Source organism: Schistocerca gregaria, chromosome 3, assembly GCF_023897955.1.
Source record: "Schistocerca gregaria isolate iqSchGreg1 chromosome 3, iqSchGreg1.2, whole genome shotgun sequence".
Classification (NCBI taxonomy): Eukaryota; Metazoa; Arthropoda; class Insecta; order Orthoptera; family Acrididae; genus Schistocerca; species Schistocerca gregaria.
The window spans coordinates 315,733,605-315,751,736 of record NC_064922.1 but is presented as its reverse complement, the minus strand read 5'-3'; the positions used below and the strand labels follow the sequence as shown (position 1 = coordinate 315,751,736).

Genomic DNA, 18,132 nt, shown 5'->3' with positions numbered 1-18,132 from the left:
ATCATTACTGCCGCAGAATCTGCTATTCCCTGTCCTTCTGGGTCCCCTCGGTGGAGGACTGTGCCTTGGTGGTCGCCTGAGATTACTGAGGCAATTAGAGATCATAGGTGGGCACTCCAGTGTCACAAGTGACATCCCTCATTACCACAACTCATCGCCTTTAGACGGCGCCATGCGCGGGCCCGCCGCCTCATTTGCCAACACAAGTAGGAGTGCTGGGAACGGTATGTCTCCACCATTGGCTTTCGTACCTCTCCATCACAGGTATGGGACAAGATTTGGCGACCCTATGGCTATCCGACACTCATCAGTGTCCCTGTGCTTTCACTGAATGGAGAAGTTTGTACTGACCCAGACACAATTTCCAACAACTTAGCAGAGCATTCTGCTCAGTGTTCCGCTTCTGCGAATTACCCACTGACTTTCCGCTCCATTAAAGAGTGGTTGGAGCGTCGGAGCCTTTCATTTCACATGCGCCCTCTTGAATCCTACAATGTTCCATTCAGTGAGTGGGAATTCCAAAGTGCCCTAGCCGCTTGCCCTGATACAGCTTCTGGGCCAGATCACATCCAGTGTCAGATGCTGAAACACCTCTCAGTGGACTGCCAGCACCGCCTCATCGACCTTTACAACCGTATCTGGGTCGAGAATGAGTTTCTGTCGCAATGGCGGGAAAGCATCGTTACCCCTGTTTTGAAGTCTGGCAAGGACCCATTGGAGGTGGACAGCTACCGCCCCCATTAGCCTCATCAACGTTGTTTGCAAGTTGCTTGAATGGATGGTGAGCCGGTGGTTGAGTTGGGTACTGGAGTCTCGGGGCCTTCTGGCTCCGTCTCAGGGTGTGTTCCGTAAGGGCCGCTCTGCCGCCAACAATCTGGTGAGCCTGGGTAGTCAGCCATCCGTACGGCCTTTGTCCGCTGTCAGCACATCGTCGCTCTCTTTTTTGACATGTGGAAGGCATACAATACGAGCATCGTACCTTCCACATACAAGTTGCGGCCTCCAATAGGCCATCCATCCATCCCCCCCCCCCCCCCCCCCCTCCCTCCGAGTTCAGGAGAACTGGGTGTACCGCAGGGATCTGTCTTAAGTGTCTGCCTGTTTTTTAATTGCAATTAATGGGCTCACTGTGATGGTGGGAACGTCTGTCTCAGCATCCTTTTATGCTGACGACTTCTGCCTCTACTATAGCTCCATTGGCGATGCAGCTGTTGAAAATTAGCTGCAGGGCGCTATCCGCAAGGCGCGGTCTTGGGCTGGAGCACATGGCTTCCAGTTTTCGGCTGCCAAGACCTGCGTTAGGCATTTCTGCCGGCGACACACTGTTTACCCTGAGGCACAGTTTTATCTTGACGGCGAACCTCTCGCTGTGGTGGATACACATTGGTTTTTGGGTGTGGTTTTTGATGCCTGGTCGACTTGGCTCCCTCATGTTCGGCAGTTTAAACAGATGTGTTGGCGGCATCTTAATGCACTGTGATGCTTGAGCCACACCAGGTGGGGAGCCAACCGATCTACCCTCTTGCGGCTCTACCAGCCGTTAATTTCGTCCTGTCTGAATTTTGGGAGCCTGGCTTATGGCTCAGCATCGCCTTCTGTGTTGTGGGTGCTGGACTCCATCCTTCACAGCGGGATCCGACTCGCCACTGGCGCTTCCTGGACCAGCCCTGTAAACAGCATACTTGTGGAGGTAGGTGTCCCTCCACTGCGGTTACGATGCAAACGTTTACTGGCCAGTTATGCTACACGCGTTTGTGGCTTGCCCGGTCATCTTAATCATCGTCTCCTGTTCCGTCAGTTGGTCGTCCATCTCCCAGAATGTTGGACCTTAGTCGGGTTGTACGATTGCGGTTCGCGTCAGAGAGCTTCTCTTCGGGCTTGGGGTTTTGCCTGTTCCACTTCCTTTTCGGGCCCCTTTGCGTACACCCCCGTGGTTTGTGCCTCGCCCTTGCCTTCTGTTCGAATTGGCACAGAGCCCGAATGACTCAGTTCCTCCTGAGGCCTTCCACTGCCGCTTTCTTTCCATCCTTGCCACATATCAGGCCTATGGCATTGTTTACACTGATGATTCGATGGTAGCTGGTTGTGTCGGTTATACTCTCACTGTAGGAGACGGTTACGAACAATATTCGTTGCCTGCTGGCTGCAGCGTTTTCACTGCTGAGCTGGTCGCCATCTCTCGTGTCCTATCCCCCTGCGGGTTCGGGGGTTAGAATAGGACCGCGGTATTCCTGCCTGTCGTAAGAGGCAACTAAAAGGAGTCTCAAACTTTTCGGTCTTATATGATGGTCCCCTGTTGGGTTTGACCTCCATCTCTCAAAATTTTCCGAAGAGCGAGCCGATTGGGGAAGGGCGCCTTACTTGGTGCATTATGTCCTCCTTGCGATCAGACCTTTCGCCAGCTTATACACCGTTGAACTGTAGTCCTGTCCGCTCTCCATCTCTTGGGCATGACTATGTTTCTGCGTGGAGATAACACCTTGCACTGTGCAGTCCCTCTTTCTGCACCGACGGCGACCATGGACCACATGTTACCTAACATCCAGCACGGTAGCCAGTCCGTTGTGGTGGGGCCGCCATGTACCCTGTTGGTTGTAGCCCCCTGATAACACAGGGATCGCTCTACTGATGCCTGTGCCGTTAACTCCCCACGTATGCCAAGGAGTAGATGCCTATCTCCCTGGGGTATCGGGACTCCCGGCAACGGCCATCCTGCCAGGTGGCTCTTGCTGTGGCTGGGTGGCGCCTGTGGGGAGGGCCCTTGGTCGGAGTAGGTAGCATCAGGGCGGATGACCTGCAATGAAGCGTGGTGCATCGTCTCTCGCTGGTGGTCAGCCGCCAGCAGTCTCCAAGCGTTCTCAGGCTCGGTTTAATGCTCAGAAGTACGATCCGAAAACGTTCCCCTCCCTGGCCACACCGTGGGAGGAACGGAAGTCTCTGGATGGCAGTAGCAGTTATTCGCCCCGCTTCTTAGTGTGTACGAGGGTTGATGGGGAGTCTTTTCTCTCCACAAAGCCTCAGTTCTTCGTCGAGCATTTAGAGGACAAGTTTGGGGAGGTGGAGGGCTTGTCAAAAATGCGCTCTGGGTTAGTCCTGATACAAACGGCATCCTCTGCCCAGTTACGACGGTTACTCGCTTGTGACAAGTTGGGGATGTTGCCGTTACGATCACACCCCATAAGAGTTTAAATATGGTCCAGGGAGTTATTTACCATAGGGATCTTCTTTTGAAGTCTGATGAAGAGCTGCGCGCCAATTTAGAGCGCCGAGGTGTACATTTCGTCCGGCGCATTCATCGGGGTCTGAAGGAAAATCAGATTGCTACCGGTGCCTTCATCTTGGCCTTCGAAGGGGATACATTACAGAAAAAAGTCAAGGTGATGGTCTACTGATGTGACGTTAAGCCCTATATCCCTCCCCCGATGCGGTGCTTTAAGTGCTGGAAGTTCGGCCATATGTCTTCTCGCTACACTTCCAGCCTCACATGTCGAGATTGCGGACGCCCATCACATCCCAATACTCCATATGCCCCGCCTCCCATCTGTGTCAACTGCGGGGAGCACCATTCATCTAGCTCGCCAGATTGCCGAATTTTCCAGAAAGAGCGTAAAATCATGGAATACAAGACCCTGGACCGACTAACCTATACTGAGGCCAAGAGGAAATATGACCGACTCCATCCTGTGAGAATGACATCTTCCTACGCTGCTGCTACAACACCTATGCTAGCCCCGCCTGTTTCTCCAATTGTGGCCGGATCGACGAGTAGTAAAACTCCTCCTGCCCTCTCGCCAGTGGGGGGGGCTCTACCCACCGGGTTGCTTCTGCGCCACCTACCTCAGGAGCAACACCATCCCACCCATCGGGGACATCCGTCCCCACTTCTAAGCCGGAGAAGTGTCCAACTTCTTCAGCTTCTCACGCTCGCAAGGGGTCCCTTGGGTCCCTCCCTTCCCAGGTTTCCGCCAGCGAGAAGCCTGACGACCGACAATGGCGTAAGTGACCGCAATCAGCTGGTCGTAGGGCTTCACGATCCTCCTCCGTCCCGGAGACTGAATCGGTGAAGCCCTCCCAGCCGGTGCGACCCAAGGAACGGCGTGAGAAACCCAAGAAGAGCTCTCAGCCCAAGGAACTCGCGGTGGCAGCCATCCCACCGCAACCTTCCAGCTCTGCGTCTGAGGATGCGGTGGAGATTCTGGCGTTCGCTGAGGACCTCGATCTCGCCAGTCCATCAGACGCCATGTAAATCACTATCACAGGTGCTAAATCGGAGGCAGCAGGTGACCCAGCGGCGTAATCTCCCTTCCCAGTCCCGTCAAGCCTTTCTCAGCCATGGACAACACCATTCTCCAGTGGAACTGCAGCGGTTTCTTCCACCATCTAGGTGAGCTCTGCCAACTTACAAGCCTTCACCCTTTCCTCTGCATTGCTCTGCAGGAAACTTGGTTTCCGGCAATGCGAACCCCCGCCCTCCGTGGCAATCGGGGTTATTACAAGAACCGGGCAGCTTATGAAAGGGTGTCTGGTGGCGTCAGCATGTATGTCCTGAACTCTCTTCACAGCAAGTCTGTACCTCTCCACACACCTTTAGAGGCTGTCGCTGTTCGGGTGTGGACACCACAGGCTGTTACCGTCTGCAGTCTTTACCTTCCACCGGATGGTGATGTCGCGCAGCATGTCCTGGCTGCTCTGATAGCTCAATTGCCTCCACCTTTCCTGTTACTGGGCGACTTTAACGCCCAAAACCATCTGTGGGGTGGGTCAGTGGCAACAGGTCGCGGTGCCATCGTTGAGCATTTATTGGCACAGCTCGATCTCTCGATCTTAAATGATGGTGCCTTCACACACTTCAGTGTGGGGCATGGCACATACTCCGCCATTGACCTTTCCATCTGTAGCCCTAGCCTCTTACCGTCTATCCAATGGAGAGTGCATGACGACCTTTGTGGTAGTGACCACTTTCCGATCTTTCTGTCACTACCACAGCGTCAGTCTTCTGGGCGCCCTAGCAGATGGGCTCTGAATAAGGCTGACTGGGACTTGTTCTCCACTGCCGCTTTTGAGCCTCTCTCTAACGATGACATTGATGCAGTGGTTCAATCGGTCACCACCGGCATCGTTACTGCCGCCGAATCTGCCATTCCCCGTTCTTCTGGGTCCTCTCGGCGGCGGACTGTGCCTTGGTGGTCGCCTGAGATCGCTGAAGCGATTAAAGCTCACTGGCGGGCGCTCCAGCGTTAGAAGCGACATCCCTCAATCGAACACCTTATCGCCTTCAAACGGCTGCGTGCTCGAGCCCGCCGCATTATCCACCAACGCAAGCTGGAGTGCTGGGAGCGGTATGTGTCCGCCATTGGCCTCCATGTCACTCCATCGCAGGTCTGGGCCAAGATTCGCCGCCTCTATGGCTATCGGACCCCTGTCAGCGTCCCTGCGCTCTCACTGAATGGAGCAGTTTGTACTGACTCCGACGTCATTGCAAACTGGTTGGCACAGCACTTTGCTCTGAATTCCGCTTCTGCCAACTACCCCTTGGGCTTCCGCTCCATTAAAGAGCGGATAGAACGCCGGAGTCTTTCTTTTCGCACCCACCATCCTGAATTGTACAATGTTCCATTCAGTGAGTGGGAATTCCGCAGTGCCCTCGCCGCCTGTCCTGATACCGCTCCTGGCCCAGATAGCATCCACTCTCAGATGCTGAAACACCTTTCAGTGGACTGCCAGCGACGCCTCCTCGACCTTTACAACCGCATTTGGGTCGAGGGTGAGTTTTCGTCGCAATGGCGGGAAAGTCTTGTTGTCCCCATTCTGAAACCGGGGAAGAACCCTTTGGAGGTGGATAGCTACCGTCCCATTAGCCTCACCAATGTTCTTTGCATCTGGCTCCGTCTCAGGGTGGGTTCCGTAAAGGCCGCTCCGCCGCCGACAATCTGGTGAGCCTGGAGTCGGCCATCCGTACTGCCTTTGCCCGCCGTCAGCATCTGGTCGCGTCATCTCATCCTTTCTACGCTTCATGGATGGGTCCTTCGGGGCCCTCTGCCGATCTATATCCGCAATTTTCTGTCCTATCGTACCTTCCGCGTGCACGTCGCGGCCTCATATAGTTCCTTCCAAGTCCAGGAGAACGGTGTGCCACAGGGTTCTGTTCTAAGTGTCTGTCTGTTTTTAATAGCCATTAACGGGCTCGCTGCGGCCGTGGGAAATTCTGTCTCCTCTTCTCTGTATGCTGACGACTTATGCCTTTACTACAGCTCTATTGGCATTGCAGCTGCTGAACGTCAGCTACAGGGCGCAATCCGCAAGGTGCAGTCTTGGGCTGTAGCGCATGGTTTTCAGTTTTCGGCAGCCAAGACCTGCGTTATGCATTTCTGCCGGCGACGCACTGTTCACCCGGAGCCGCGGCTTTATCTTGACGGCGAGCTTCTTTCACTGGTTGAGTCACATAGGTTTTTGGGGGTGGTTTTTGATGCCCGGTTGACTTGGCTGCCTCATATTCGGCAGCTTAAACAGGCGTGTTGGCGGCATCTAAACGCTATGCGATGCCTGAGCCACACCAGGTGGGGCGCCGACCGATCTACTCTTCTACGGCTTTACCAGGCGTTGATCCAGTCCCGTCTGGACTATGGGAGTCTGGCTTATGGCTCAGCATCCCCATCTGCGTTGCGGCTGCTGGACCCAATCCTCCACAGCGGGATACGCCTTGCCACTGGTGCCTTCCGGACCAGCCCTGTGGACAGCGTACTTGTGGAGGCAGGTGTCCCTCCACTGCGGTTACGACGCCAACAATTACTGGCTGCTTATTCTGCCCATGTTTTTAGCTCGCCCGGGCATCCAAATTATCGTGTCCTGTTCCCACAGTCAGTCGTCCGTCTGCCAGAACGTCGGCCCCGGTCGGGTTGTCCGATCGCCGTACGCGTTAAACAGCTTCTCTATGGGCTTGAGTGTTTCCCTGTACCACCTCCTTTCCGGGCCCCTCTGCGTACACCCCCATGGTGTGTGCCTCGCTCTTGCCTTCGGCTCGACTTGGCACAGGGCCTGAAGGACTCAGTCCCTCCGGTGGCCTTCCGACGCCGCTTTTATTCCATCCTGGCCACGTATCAGGGCTCTGGCGTTGTCTATACTGACGGTTCGAAGGTTGCTGGTCGTGTCGGTTATGCACTAACTCTAGGGTACCATTCTGAATAACGTTCGTTGCCGGCTGGCTGCAGTGTTTACACTGCTGAGCTGGTCGCCATCTTTCGTGCCATAGAGTATATCCGCTCCTGCTCAGGTGAGTCCTTCGTTATCTGGAGCGATTCCCTGAGCGGTTTAGGAGCTCTCAACCAGTGTTTCCCTTGTTCTCGTCTGGTGACGGCTATCCAGGAGTCCCTGCCTACTCTTGCCCGTTGCGGCAGATCTGTGGTCTTCGTTTGGACCCCGGGCCATGTTGGGATACCCGGAAATGAAACTGTTCACCGCCTGGCGAAAGAGGTCACTAGTGCACCATCTCTGGAGATTGGCCTCCCGGCGACTGATTTGCGGGCACTATTACGCCGCAAAGTTTTCGATTTATGGGATACTGATTGGCGCAACCTGCCCGTGCCAAACAAACTCCGCTGTATCGAGGAGACGACTACTGTGTGGCGGTCATCCATGCGAGCCAACCGCAGGGAATCAGTCGTCCTTTGTCGGCTCCGCATTGGCCACACCCGACTCACGCAGCTGTGACGTGAGGATCCCCCTCTTTGTCGTTGTGGGGCGTCCTTGACGGTGGTCCATATTCTGTTGGAGTGCGCCCTTTTAACTGTGCTCAGGCAGACTTTTGCGCTGCGTGATACGCTCTCTGCGCTTTTATCTGACGACTCTTCCATAGCGGACATAGTTCTGCGTTTTATTCGGGCAGGGGGATTTTATCGCTTAATGTAAGTGTGTGTTTTTGTGTTGATTCTGGCCTATGGCCTACGATTTGTCTGATTTTTTTTTTTTTTTTTTTTTTTTTTTTTCCCATGTGTTTCTTGGTGGTTGGCTTTTCCCCTTTTGTTTGTATGGTCGGCCAACCACCGTCACACTCTGTGTGATTTTAGTTCGTCTTGTCTGGTCTTTGTCTACATTTATCTTGTTCTGTGTCATCTGTCTTATCGTCTGTTGATCGTTTTTATCCTCTGTGAGTGTCCCTTTAACCCCCCACAAACCAACCAACCATCTCGTGTCCTAGAGTATATCCGCTTCTGATCAGGTGAGACGTTCGTTATCTGTAGCGACTCCCTGAGCAGTTTACGAGCTATTGACCAGTGTTTCCCTCACTCTTGTCTGGCGATGGCTATCCAGGAGTCCCTCCCTACTCTTGCCCGTTGTGGCCGCTCTATGGTCTGTGTGTGGACCCCAGGCCGTGTTGGGATACCGGGCAATGAACATGTTGGCCGCCTGGCCAAACAGGTCACCAGTAAACCATCTCTGGACATTGGCCTCCCGGAGACTGGTTTACGAGCAGTCTTACGCTGCAAAGTTTTTGCACTTTGTGACACTGAATGGTGCAGCATGACCACACCAAACAAACTCCGTCCTATCAAGGAGACGACGAATGTCTGGCAGTCATCCATGTGAGCCTCTCACATGACTCAGTTGTCCTTTGTCAGCTCAGCATTGACCACACCCGCTTGACACACAGCCATTTACTGTGCCATGAGGACCCGCCTGTGTGTCGCTGCGGCTCGGCTTTGATGGTGGTCCACATTTTCTTGGACTGTCCCCGTTTAACTGTGCTCAGGTAGGCGTTTGCGCTGCCTTATAAGCTCCCTGCCCTTTTAACAGATGACAATGCTATGGCAGGCTTAGTTTTCGTTTCATTCGGGCAAGGGGCTTTTAACACTTTATCTAAGTGTTTGTAGTTTTTTTGTGTTGAGTGTGGTCTTTGGCCTATGATTTTAGGCTGGGTTTTTTAGTGTGTTTCTGGGTGATTGTCTTCTCCTTTTTTTGTCTCTTATGATCGGCCAACCACTGTCACACTCTGTGTGATTTTAATTCCTTTTGTGTGGTCTCAGTCTGAGTATTTCTTGTCCTGTGTCGTCTCTTGTCACCTCCATTGTTCGTTTTTCTTGTGTGTGGCTGTTTGAATTTTTTGGAAAAAGGGAACAATGACTGTCGTGGTCTGGTCCCTTCAATCCCACGAACCAACCAACAAACCTCCCCTCAACCTGCCATGTCAAGATGTCTCCCTCAACCTGCATCACACAACCCTCCCTCAACATGCTAACCTCAAACTTCCCTTCAACCTGCCTCATCAACACGCCCCCTAACATGCCTGCTCAGCCCCCCACCAAGCTCCCAACTTGCCCTGCCAAGCTCTCTCAACCCCCACACACCCCTCAATCTACACACCCCTTAACTCCCCCAACTACAACACAGCCCAGTGCCTCCAGCACCTCAACCACTGCTTCAACTCCATGTCCTCAACCTGCACATGCCCCTCAACCAGTCGCTTTAATCCACACATGCCCCAGCACTGTTTCACCACCTCAACCTGGGTACTGCCTCCCCCTCCCCCCCCCCCCCCAAAAAAAAAATCAGGTTGGCTCAACCAGCACCATGTGCCTCTCAATCTCTCAGCCAGCAAGATGTCTCACTTCCACAATCAAGCAAACCGCCTCAGTCATTCAACACAGCAGGCCATTCCCCTCTCCCTTTGTGATGCCTTCCCTCTCAACAAACCCCTTCCTTCTCACCCATGAATTCAAATTGAGTCCTTGCACCTTGACCCACCCACACCCCTTACACATGGAGCCTCCCTCTCAACACTGCCTCCATCCATGCAGTCTGTACCTATAAACTGTCCCCTCCCCACTCCTAAACATACTACCTCCACCCGTTCAAGATAAATAAGTTATTGTGAATGATACTTGTGTAGTTCTTGTTTTGTGCAGTGCCATTGATATTAACCAACATATAGTAAAGCTTACTGCCAGAATTAAATTTCAGGATGTATCATGACTCAAATATGGACTATGACTTTTCATAGCCTGTGTTCCTAGCAGCTGAGTTATTCAGGGACTCATCATAATATAAGGGGCATTCAAAAAGAGATAAGCCGGAGGCTTAATTACAGAAACCAGTACATGTATATTAGAAGTATTGACCCTGGCTGTTGAGACACTTGTCCCACTGTGAAACAGTTCGGTGAATGGCTGTCTCATAAAATTCCCCGGGTTGTGATGTTAACCAGTTCCTCATGTACAGTGAATCCTTTTCCCCTCAGAGCCTTTTTAAGTGGACCAAAAATGGCGTAATCACAGAGAGGTCTGGACTGTATGGAGGGTGGCCAAGAACGTCCCATTTGAATGTCTGCAGGACTGCTGCGACTGTTGTCCGGGTGAGGTTTTCCATTGTCATGGAGCAGAATGACCCCACGGGTGAGATTGTATGGTCGTTTTGATTTGATTGCTTGGTGAAGGGTGGTCATGGTTTGCAAGTAACGCTGGGCATTCACTGTTGTCCTGTGCTGCAGGAAGTGAATCAGAAGGGGGTCATCTTGATCAAAGGAGAATGTCAGCATAACCTCTCCTGCACTTGTATGGATGGCCTTTTTTTTTTTTTTGTGGTGGTGGTGGTGGTCCTGGATGCTTCCACTGGAGACGACGACGTTTTGATTCTGGTTCGATGTGATGACATCATGACTCATCTCCAGCCACCTCTCTTGCCAGGAAGGCATTTCCTTTCTGAGCATAGCGCTGCAGATGAGAAAGACAGTGGACCGTTCGATACGCTTCTTGGTGTGGTTGAAGACTGTAGGGCACCCATTGGGCACACAATTTGCACATGTGCAGTCATTCCTTCATGATGTGATCACTTCTGACACTCAATCCGACCATGGCAGCTATGGCTCCCACTGTCACTTGACGGTCCTGGGTAATGACTACATCCACCAGCTGGACGATGACATCGGTAATTCAGTGTGGTGCTCCAGAACGTGCATCATTGCCTAATGGCACACATCCTTCCCTGAAGCACTTGTGCCACGTCCTGACCCTTGCAAGATAAATGCAGTGTTCGCCGTACACTTGTGACATTTGTTTATGAATGTAGATTCCTCCTCCTGCTTCCACTGTCAGAAAAAAAAAAACACAACCTTTTGCTCTTCTGTTGACGCCTATTACAATGCGACTGGTAACGTTGGACGATTGATGCATGCTGCTCGTAGCTCTGTCTAGTCACGTGATGTGCATCATGCCCTCTAGCGACAGGCTGTGAACTTCCACACTGATTGGGACCACACCTCATTACACACGTCAAGATATTACTCTCCTGTCACCAGTTTGCGAATCGAGACTTCGGCTCGTTTCTTTTTGAATGCACCTTGTATAATACCTTCCTTACATTATAGCTTCACTATGTCAGTCAATGTCAAACAGAGGCTGCTTTAGCTTAAATGGTAATTTTAATTTGTGAATTTTGCCTCTATATATGAAGTCTAACAAATTGAATCTTTGAACGTGCCTTGACTACTCACTCTGTAAGAGCATTTTGGAAAGGCAAGAACCTGTTTGAGCACCAGTCTGGATTTGGGTTAAAGCTGCTAAGACGTTTTTGGGAGCAACACTTATTTTGGATGTTGAGTGTAATGGATGTAACGATTACATTGAGATCTTTTCCTTTTAAGTACTGAAAAATATATATCCAATTTCCAACCATAAATAGTATTTTTGAGGAATTAACAGACTCATTGCATTCCGTACAGTGTTCTGGGACTCCGTATTTGTTGTATATTTATAGTATATGTCTTGGGACTGAGGAATAGATCATCAGCCCCATATTTATGACGTGATTAAATTTACTTCTGTTGTATTACACCTCCATACAGGTACAAGAATGAAAAAATACCATGTTTGGTTGGTTGTATAGCAGAACTGACAGAGGAAGAAGAAGCAATGCTGCTACATCCAGGAAAAAATGATTTTTCTGTGATGTTCAGCTGTCGCAAGAATTGTGCACAACTGTGGCTTGGGCCAGCAGCATTCATAAATCATGATTGTAGAGCAAATTGTAAGGTAAGGGTAACAATTTTTATACTTACTCTTTTAGAACTGTATTAATAGTTAAAGGTTATTCATACTTAATCTCAGGAGAAAACATTTATGAAGAACCTACCATTGCATTTTGAACATTTCTGTGCAAATGTAGTGTTTGTCAGTGAAAATGAGGAGGAAATCAGATTTGTTGTGGCAGAGTCCTTCAGTTCTGCAGGACCAGTTTTAATCTGGTTCTGCATCTGTTAGCTCCACCGCACCCTTCTCCAACCTTTTCGTGTTCACATACTGAAGGCCTTGCCTTTGATCAAGGTCTCTCATGCTGCATCCTAGACCACCTTAACACACAACATTATAAAACTTGTCTTATACAAAGTTTGACAGTGATTGAGGTTCTGATAATTGATTTATGCAGCCTGATTTTAAGTTAATTTTTCTTCCTCTAAACAGACAGTAATAATGGTACAAAATTATAAATTGTTTCTGTTCGGTCACACAAGTCTTTATGTATGTGTTGTTGAAATTCATTCCATAGTCCCATTCAGACATACCATTTAGTGAGTAAGAAAATTGCAGTAACTGAACTTAAAATTTCTGGTACCATTAACTACCGGTTTTAACTATTTTATGAGAAAACTGTTGAACAAACTTTTACATGTAATCTGGATTACTAAAGTGCGCGGCATTTACGGCGGCAGCCGAGTTTGGGTTAGTTCTGCACATCTGACATCACAAAACGCAGTCAGCCAATGAACAGAGAACGACGTTGCCAGAGCTCGACTGCAGTGCAGAGCACGGACGAGTGTCTTCAGTTTAGAAACGTTCAGTGATAAATAAAGTAATTGAACAAAAGCAATGTCTTGAGAGAAGACTTTCTTTTATAGAAAGTTTGGAAAAAGCATTCTTTGTACCAATTGCTTCATATTCTATTAATTAATTAATTAAACCAAATAAGCAATAAGCCTCCTAATTCAGGCGATGGCAAGGATAGGTGTTTGTATCATTCTCACGAACTTTTCCGCAATAAAGAACAGCGGTAATAATTTATTTCCTATTGTTCTTTGAAGAAACGTGAGTAATTCATAGGCATACCAACAGTGTTTGTATTTTGCGTGACATGTTAAAGTCCTCCAGCTCTCTTAAATGACAAGATGTGTTAGTGTAATGGTTAAGGTGTTTAGTTGCTAAGTGAGAGGGTCTGAGTTCAAACCTCGTTCGGTGTTTTATATTTTCTGTATTTAAAAACAATATCGAAGTGTCTTACTTCATGAATTTTTGAAATTTCTAGTGCTTTGTCTCTTAATTATAATCGTGATAAGTTTTCGGTTTTTCTAATTTTGTCTTCCAATATTTCTTTTCACAGCAATTGAAAACAATTAAAAGGCACACATACAATATTCATGTTATCTGTTTTGTTTGTATATCTTCTCTTCTCTCCGCTCCGACTCCCGGTCCCGCTGCCTCCGCTCCGCTATTTTTGAGTTGTGTTCAAAAAGAAACGGAACTTTTGAAATGGCTGGCAGTGGGAGGTGCTGCGGCTATCGAGGGCATGTATGCCAAGTATAGACAACTTACTGCCACTAGTAAGTGAGCTACACTTTCACGGCCTTCGCATGGAACTTTGCGATAGTACCTTTGTATACACTTATGGCTCGCAGACTGACCGTGGGGTTGGGTCTGCCTTTGTGATTGGCACCCGTGTCTTTCGATATCTGCTTCTAGCCCACTGCTCAGTATTTACAGCCGAGCTCTTCGCCCTGTGTCAGGCCACGGAGTACATCCATTGACATACTTTTCAATTGTATCCTCTGCTCAGATTCACTCAGTAACCTTCGAAGTCTATGTGCGCTGTACACCACCAATCCCTTAGTGCTGCGGGTCCAGGAAAACTGTTACTTGCTCACTCTTAGTGGAGCCAGCATGATGGTTGTGTGGGTTTCTGGTCATATCGGTCTGCCAGGAAACGAGGCTGCTGACACTGCTGCCACGGGTGCAGGCATCGTACCTCGGCCCGCGAGTTCCTTTATTGTCTCCAATGATCTCTCTGTTAGAAGGAGGTGTCCCTTTGGCATCGCCAGTGGTCCTCAGTTCACGGGAATAAGCTCTGGCATATTAAGCGTCTCCCAGCAGCATAATTATTCTGTTTCCTTATATCATTGACGGATTATGGACCAGCAGCATAATTATTGTTTCCTTATATCATTCGCTGATTATGGACTTAGTATCCCATTGTACAGTGATCTCACTATTTATAGTGATTTTAGTTTTTCAGTAAGATTGTATTATTTCCCCACAGTTATTTAGTGAGAATATCTTCAGTTATTATGAGTGTGTGCTGGTTTACATACTGAACTATGAAGAATGTGTATGTCAAGAAATATTGAGGTTTGTGAAGAAATTATTAGTCTTATAAAAAAAACTTACATCCAAGACCAATAGAAAGTACCCCACGTAGAAGTTTTGAGAGTAAATCATCTTTTTTCTTCTTTTGTTCTTCTCAGTTTGTGGCAACCGGAAGGGATACTGCTTGTGTAAAGGTTCTTAGAGATATTGAAGTTGGAGAAGAAATTACATGTTTCTATGGTGAGGATTTCTTTGGAGATGGGAATTGCTATTGTGAATGCGAGACATGTGAGAGGTGAGTTGCATTAGTGTCAATACTTTTTTTATACTTTTTAAATAACTAATTTTTTCTGGAAATATTTTATAGGATATCAAATTAAGTACATTATGGGTAATAGATATTCTTAATAATTGGTGCAAAATCTGTGGAATCTTAACATTAGTCTTTATAAAGGCATTGGCTAACCATTCCAGAACTATAGTGTGGACTTCTCTAAATTTATTTTTGTTATAATGACTCAAGTTTCATTTATGAGACGGAATTTCCATAAACTGATAATGTGAAATCAGCATGTTATCAGGATTACTTGGTGTTTTCCTGAAGTGGACCCTCACAAAGCTTGTAAAGATAACGGAAACATTACAACATCATTTTTAATGGCAGCTACAAGGAGCAGTTAACACTAAGCACTGAATTAAAGAAATTTCTCATCTGTCAGTATCCCTCTCCCACCATCAAGGAAGGGTGGAATACAGTTCTCCCAATTAACTACCTTTCTAATGCAAAAATGGCAAGTACTGAGGTACATGACCACAGAACAAGAAATCTACCAAAATCGTTTACAGAAGTAATGCTAGTGCACCTGATGAGGTGTGTGTTTGATTTATTATTAGATTATGTGACAGGACACGCTCTCTTTATGACTGCAGTTTATTGTAGGTCATTGGAACAACTATAGGTTCATAGTGATTGGAAGAAGGTGAAAGTCATTTGTGTTCTCACGGTGATTTGCCAGAATGATGCACATAATTGGAAGCTGTTTGCTGCTTCTACATGTAGTAAAATTAAAAAAAAAAAAAAAATATTCTGTGCTAACTATTTTCGAACTAAAATCTGCTCTGGCGGGTTAACTTGGTAAAAAGATAACAACGCCAAGGTTGATGCTGCATCTTTACCTCTGGAAGACTTTCAATACTGTGTATTAAAATTATTAAAAATACTTAGTACACATTTACTTAATGAACAACATTCAACCTTGCAGATTATCACAGCAAGTTTGTGATTGAATTTACAGCTCCTAAAAGACAGAAATCAGCATGTTATTCTTAATGAGATGGAAAACTCGGATATAAAATAAACTTCAGGAAATTGATTTGGTGTGTGTGTGTGTGTGTGTGTGTGTGTGTGTGTGTGTGTGTGTAGGAAAATTGCAAGACTGAAGACCAGTTAAATGCAAAAAATGCAAAAAAACCTGCGATATATTGATGATCACTGCAGTAACTATAACTTAACCCTTAATGTAAATAAATGTAACATACTGCGCCTGAATAGGTGGAAAGAGCCATTGCTGTTCATTTACTCTGTAGGCAATAAATCCCTATTTAAACAGTAACAGTTGCGAAATGTCTGGGTGTATCTGCCCTTTGTGACCTAAAGTGGAGTGACCAAGTGAAACTACTAGTAGAAAAAGTGTATGTCAGTCTGACTTAGTGGGGAATTCTATGAATATGTAGTTCACCGGGAACAGGTAGCTTACAAAAACTCTCATTTGTCCAATTCTCGAGTATTGTTCAGAAGTCTGTGATGCTGACCATTCAGTATTAATTGAGAGAATAGAGAAGATCCAAAGAAGAATTCGTGTGTTTAACTAAGTTTTTTTTGGTCAGTGTGAGAATGTTACAAAAGTGATCAAACTAGAGTGGTGTATGCTACAAGAGAGGTTAACATGTGTTCTGGAGAGGGTTAATGTTGAAATGCTGACATAGAAGAGACACAGCATATAATTCCTCTAAATAAACTTGGTACAGTGACCACAAAGAGAAAAATGGAGATGTTAGAGCGGAAAGGAGGCTTGGTGACAGTTGTTCTGCCTAACCACTAATTGCAAGTGGACAGGAATAAGGAGAAATGAATGGCACCAGAAGTACTCACTGTATGGTGGCTTATGATATAGCATGCATAGAAAAAATTGTTGCATTTGCTAGGGGTGTCTATTCTAAAGAAACAGATTTCATCTCCATGTCAGTCCTATTAATTGTTGTTGTATAGATGATGATACTTCCAATTCTCTTGAATGCAACGGTTGTTAGAAGGCGTACAATGTAAATGTAAATTATTCCGTGTATGGTACTGCTGGTTGTAGGCTCAACATTAGTAATGTATTATCCTCTCTACCACTGCTATTTTGTTTTTCAGCCCTTGTTTGTTAAGGTATATGCAATCAGCTATTGCTTACCTGTATTAGTTGATGGTATGATTTCTGTTTGATGTGGTACAATTTTCTTAGAGCTTTTGTGCGAATTTGTTGGCTGTTAATGACCAGTCAAATGTTACTGGCATATAAAGTAGCTTTGAGTATTTTACATGGGGGGGGGGGGGGGGGAGGGTGTTTGAAAAGTTGTCTGAATGGAATAGAAAAAAGTACTTACATCATTGAAATTTTTTTACTTTTCAATGTAGTCTCGTTACACTTGGTCCAACGATGTTCCAGTGCCTTGCGCCCATCTCGAAAATGAGTTTCCTCCAAGCCCTCAAAATAGTGGTAAACTCTGGCTGTCAAGTTTTTGTTTGAAGTGAATCTTTGTCCACCAAGAAAAATTTTCAGTTTTGGGAAGAGATGGAAGTCTGATGGAGCCATATCAGGTGAATAAGGCAGGAGTGGCAATTTATACCGCAGTTCGCGTGATTTTACCATGGTAATGGCACATGTGTGTAGGCATGCATTGTCTTGATGGAAGATGACTTTCTTCCTTGCTAAACCTGGCCTTCTTTCACATATCTTTCGTTGCAATTTGTCAAGGTGGTTAGCAGAGTTTTCTCCAGTAATTATTTGTCCAGTGAGGAGGTAGTCTACAAACAGAACCCCCTTTAGGTGGAGATTCCAATTTACCAGATATAGACTGGGACACTCAGATGTTTAGGGCGGGTGGTAGGGACAGAGCATCGAGTGACATTATACTGAGTGCACTATCCGAAAATTACCTCGAGCAATTAAATAGAGAACCAACTCGTGGAGATAACATCTTGGACCTACTGATAACAAACAGACCCGAACTTTTCAACTCTGTAAGTGCAGAACAGGGAATCGGTGATCATAAGGCCGTTGCAGCATCCCTGAATATGGAAGTTAATAGGGATATAAATAAAAGGGAGAAAGGTTTATCTGTTTAGCAAGAGTAATAGAAGGCAGATTTCAGACTACCTAACAGACCAAAACGAAAATTTCTGTTCCGACACTGACAATGTTGAGTGTTTATGGAAAAAGTTTAAGCCAATTGTAAAATGCGTTTTAGGCAGGTACGTGCCGAGTAAAACTGTTAGGGATGGGAAAAACCCACCGTGGTTCAACAACAAAGTTAGGAAACTACTGCGAAAGCAAAGAGAGCTTCACTCCAAGTTTAAACGGAGCCAAAACCTCTCAGACAAACAGAAGCTAAACGATATCAAAGTTAGTGTAAGAAGGGCTATGCGTGAAGCGTTCAGTGAATTCGAAAGTAAAATTCTATGTACCGACGTGACAGAAAATCCTAGGAAGTTCTGGTCTTAGGTTAAATCAGTAAGTGGCTTGAA

At 47.2% G+C, this 18,132-nt stretch overlaps 1 protein-coding gene across 2 annotated transcripts in view; it reads left to right on the top strand.

The window, feature by feature from the left end:
* LOC126354090 (histone-lysine N-methyltransferase KMT5B-A) overlaps positions 1-18,132 on the top strand; it is a 41,979-nt gene that overhangs the window by 8,593 nt on the left and 15,254 nt on the right. For both annotated transcript variants that reach the window (XM_050003475.1, XM_050003476.1), the window contains exons 5-6: positions 11,834-12,020; positions 14,501-14,637. In XM_050003475.1, coding sequence (XP_049859432.1) covers positions 11,834-12,020; positions 14,501-14,637 — 324 coding nt within the window. The remainder of the gene's footprint in view (positions 1-11,833; positions 12,021-14,500; positions 14,638-18,132) is intronic.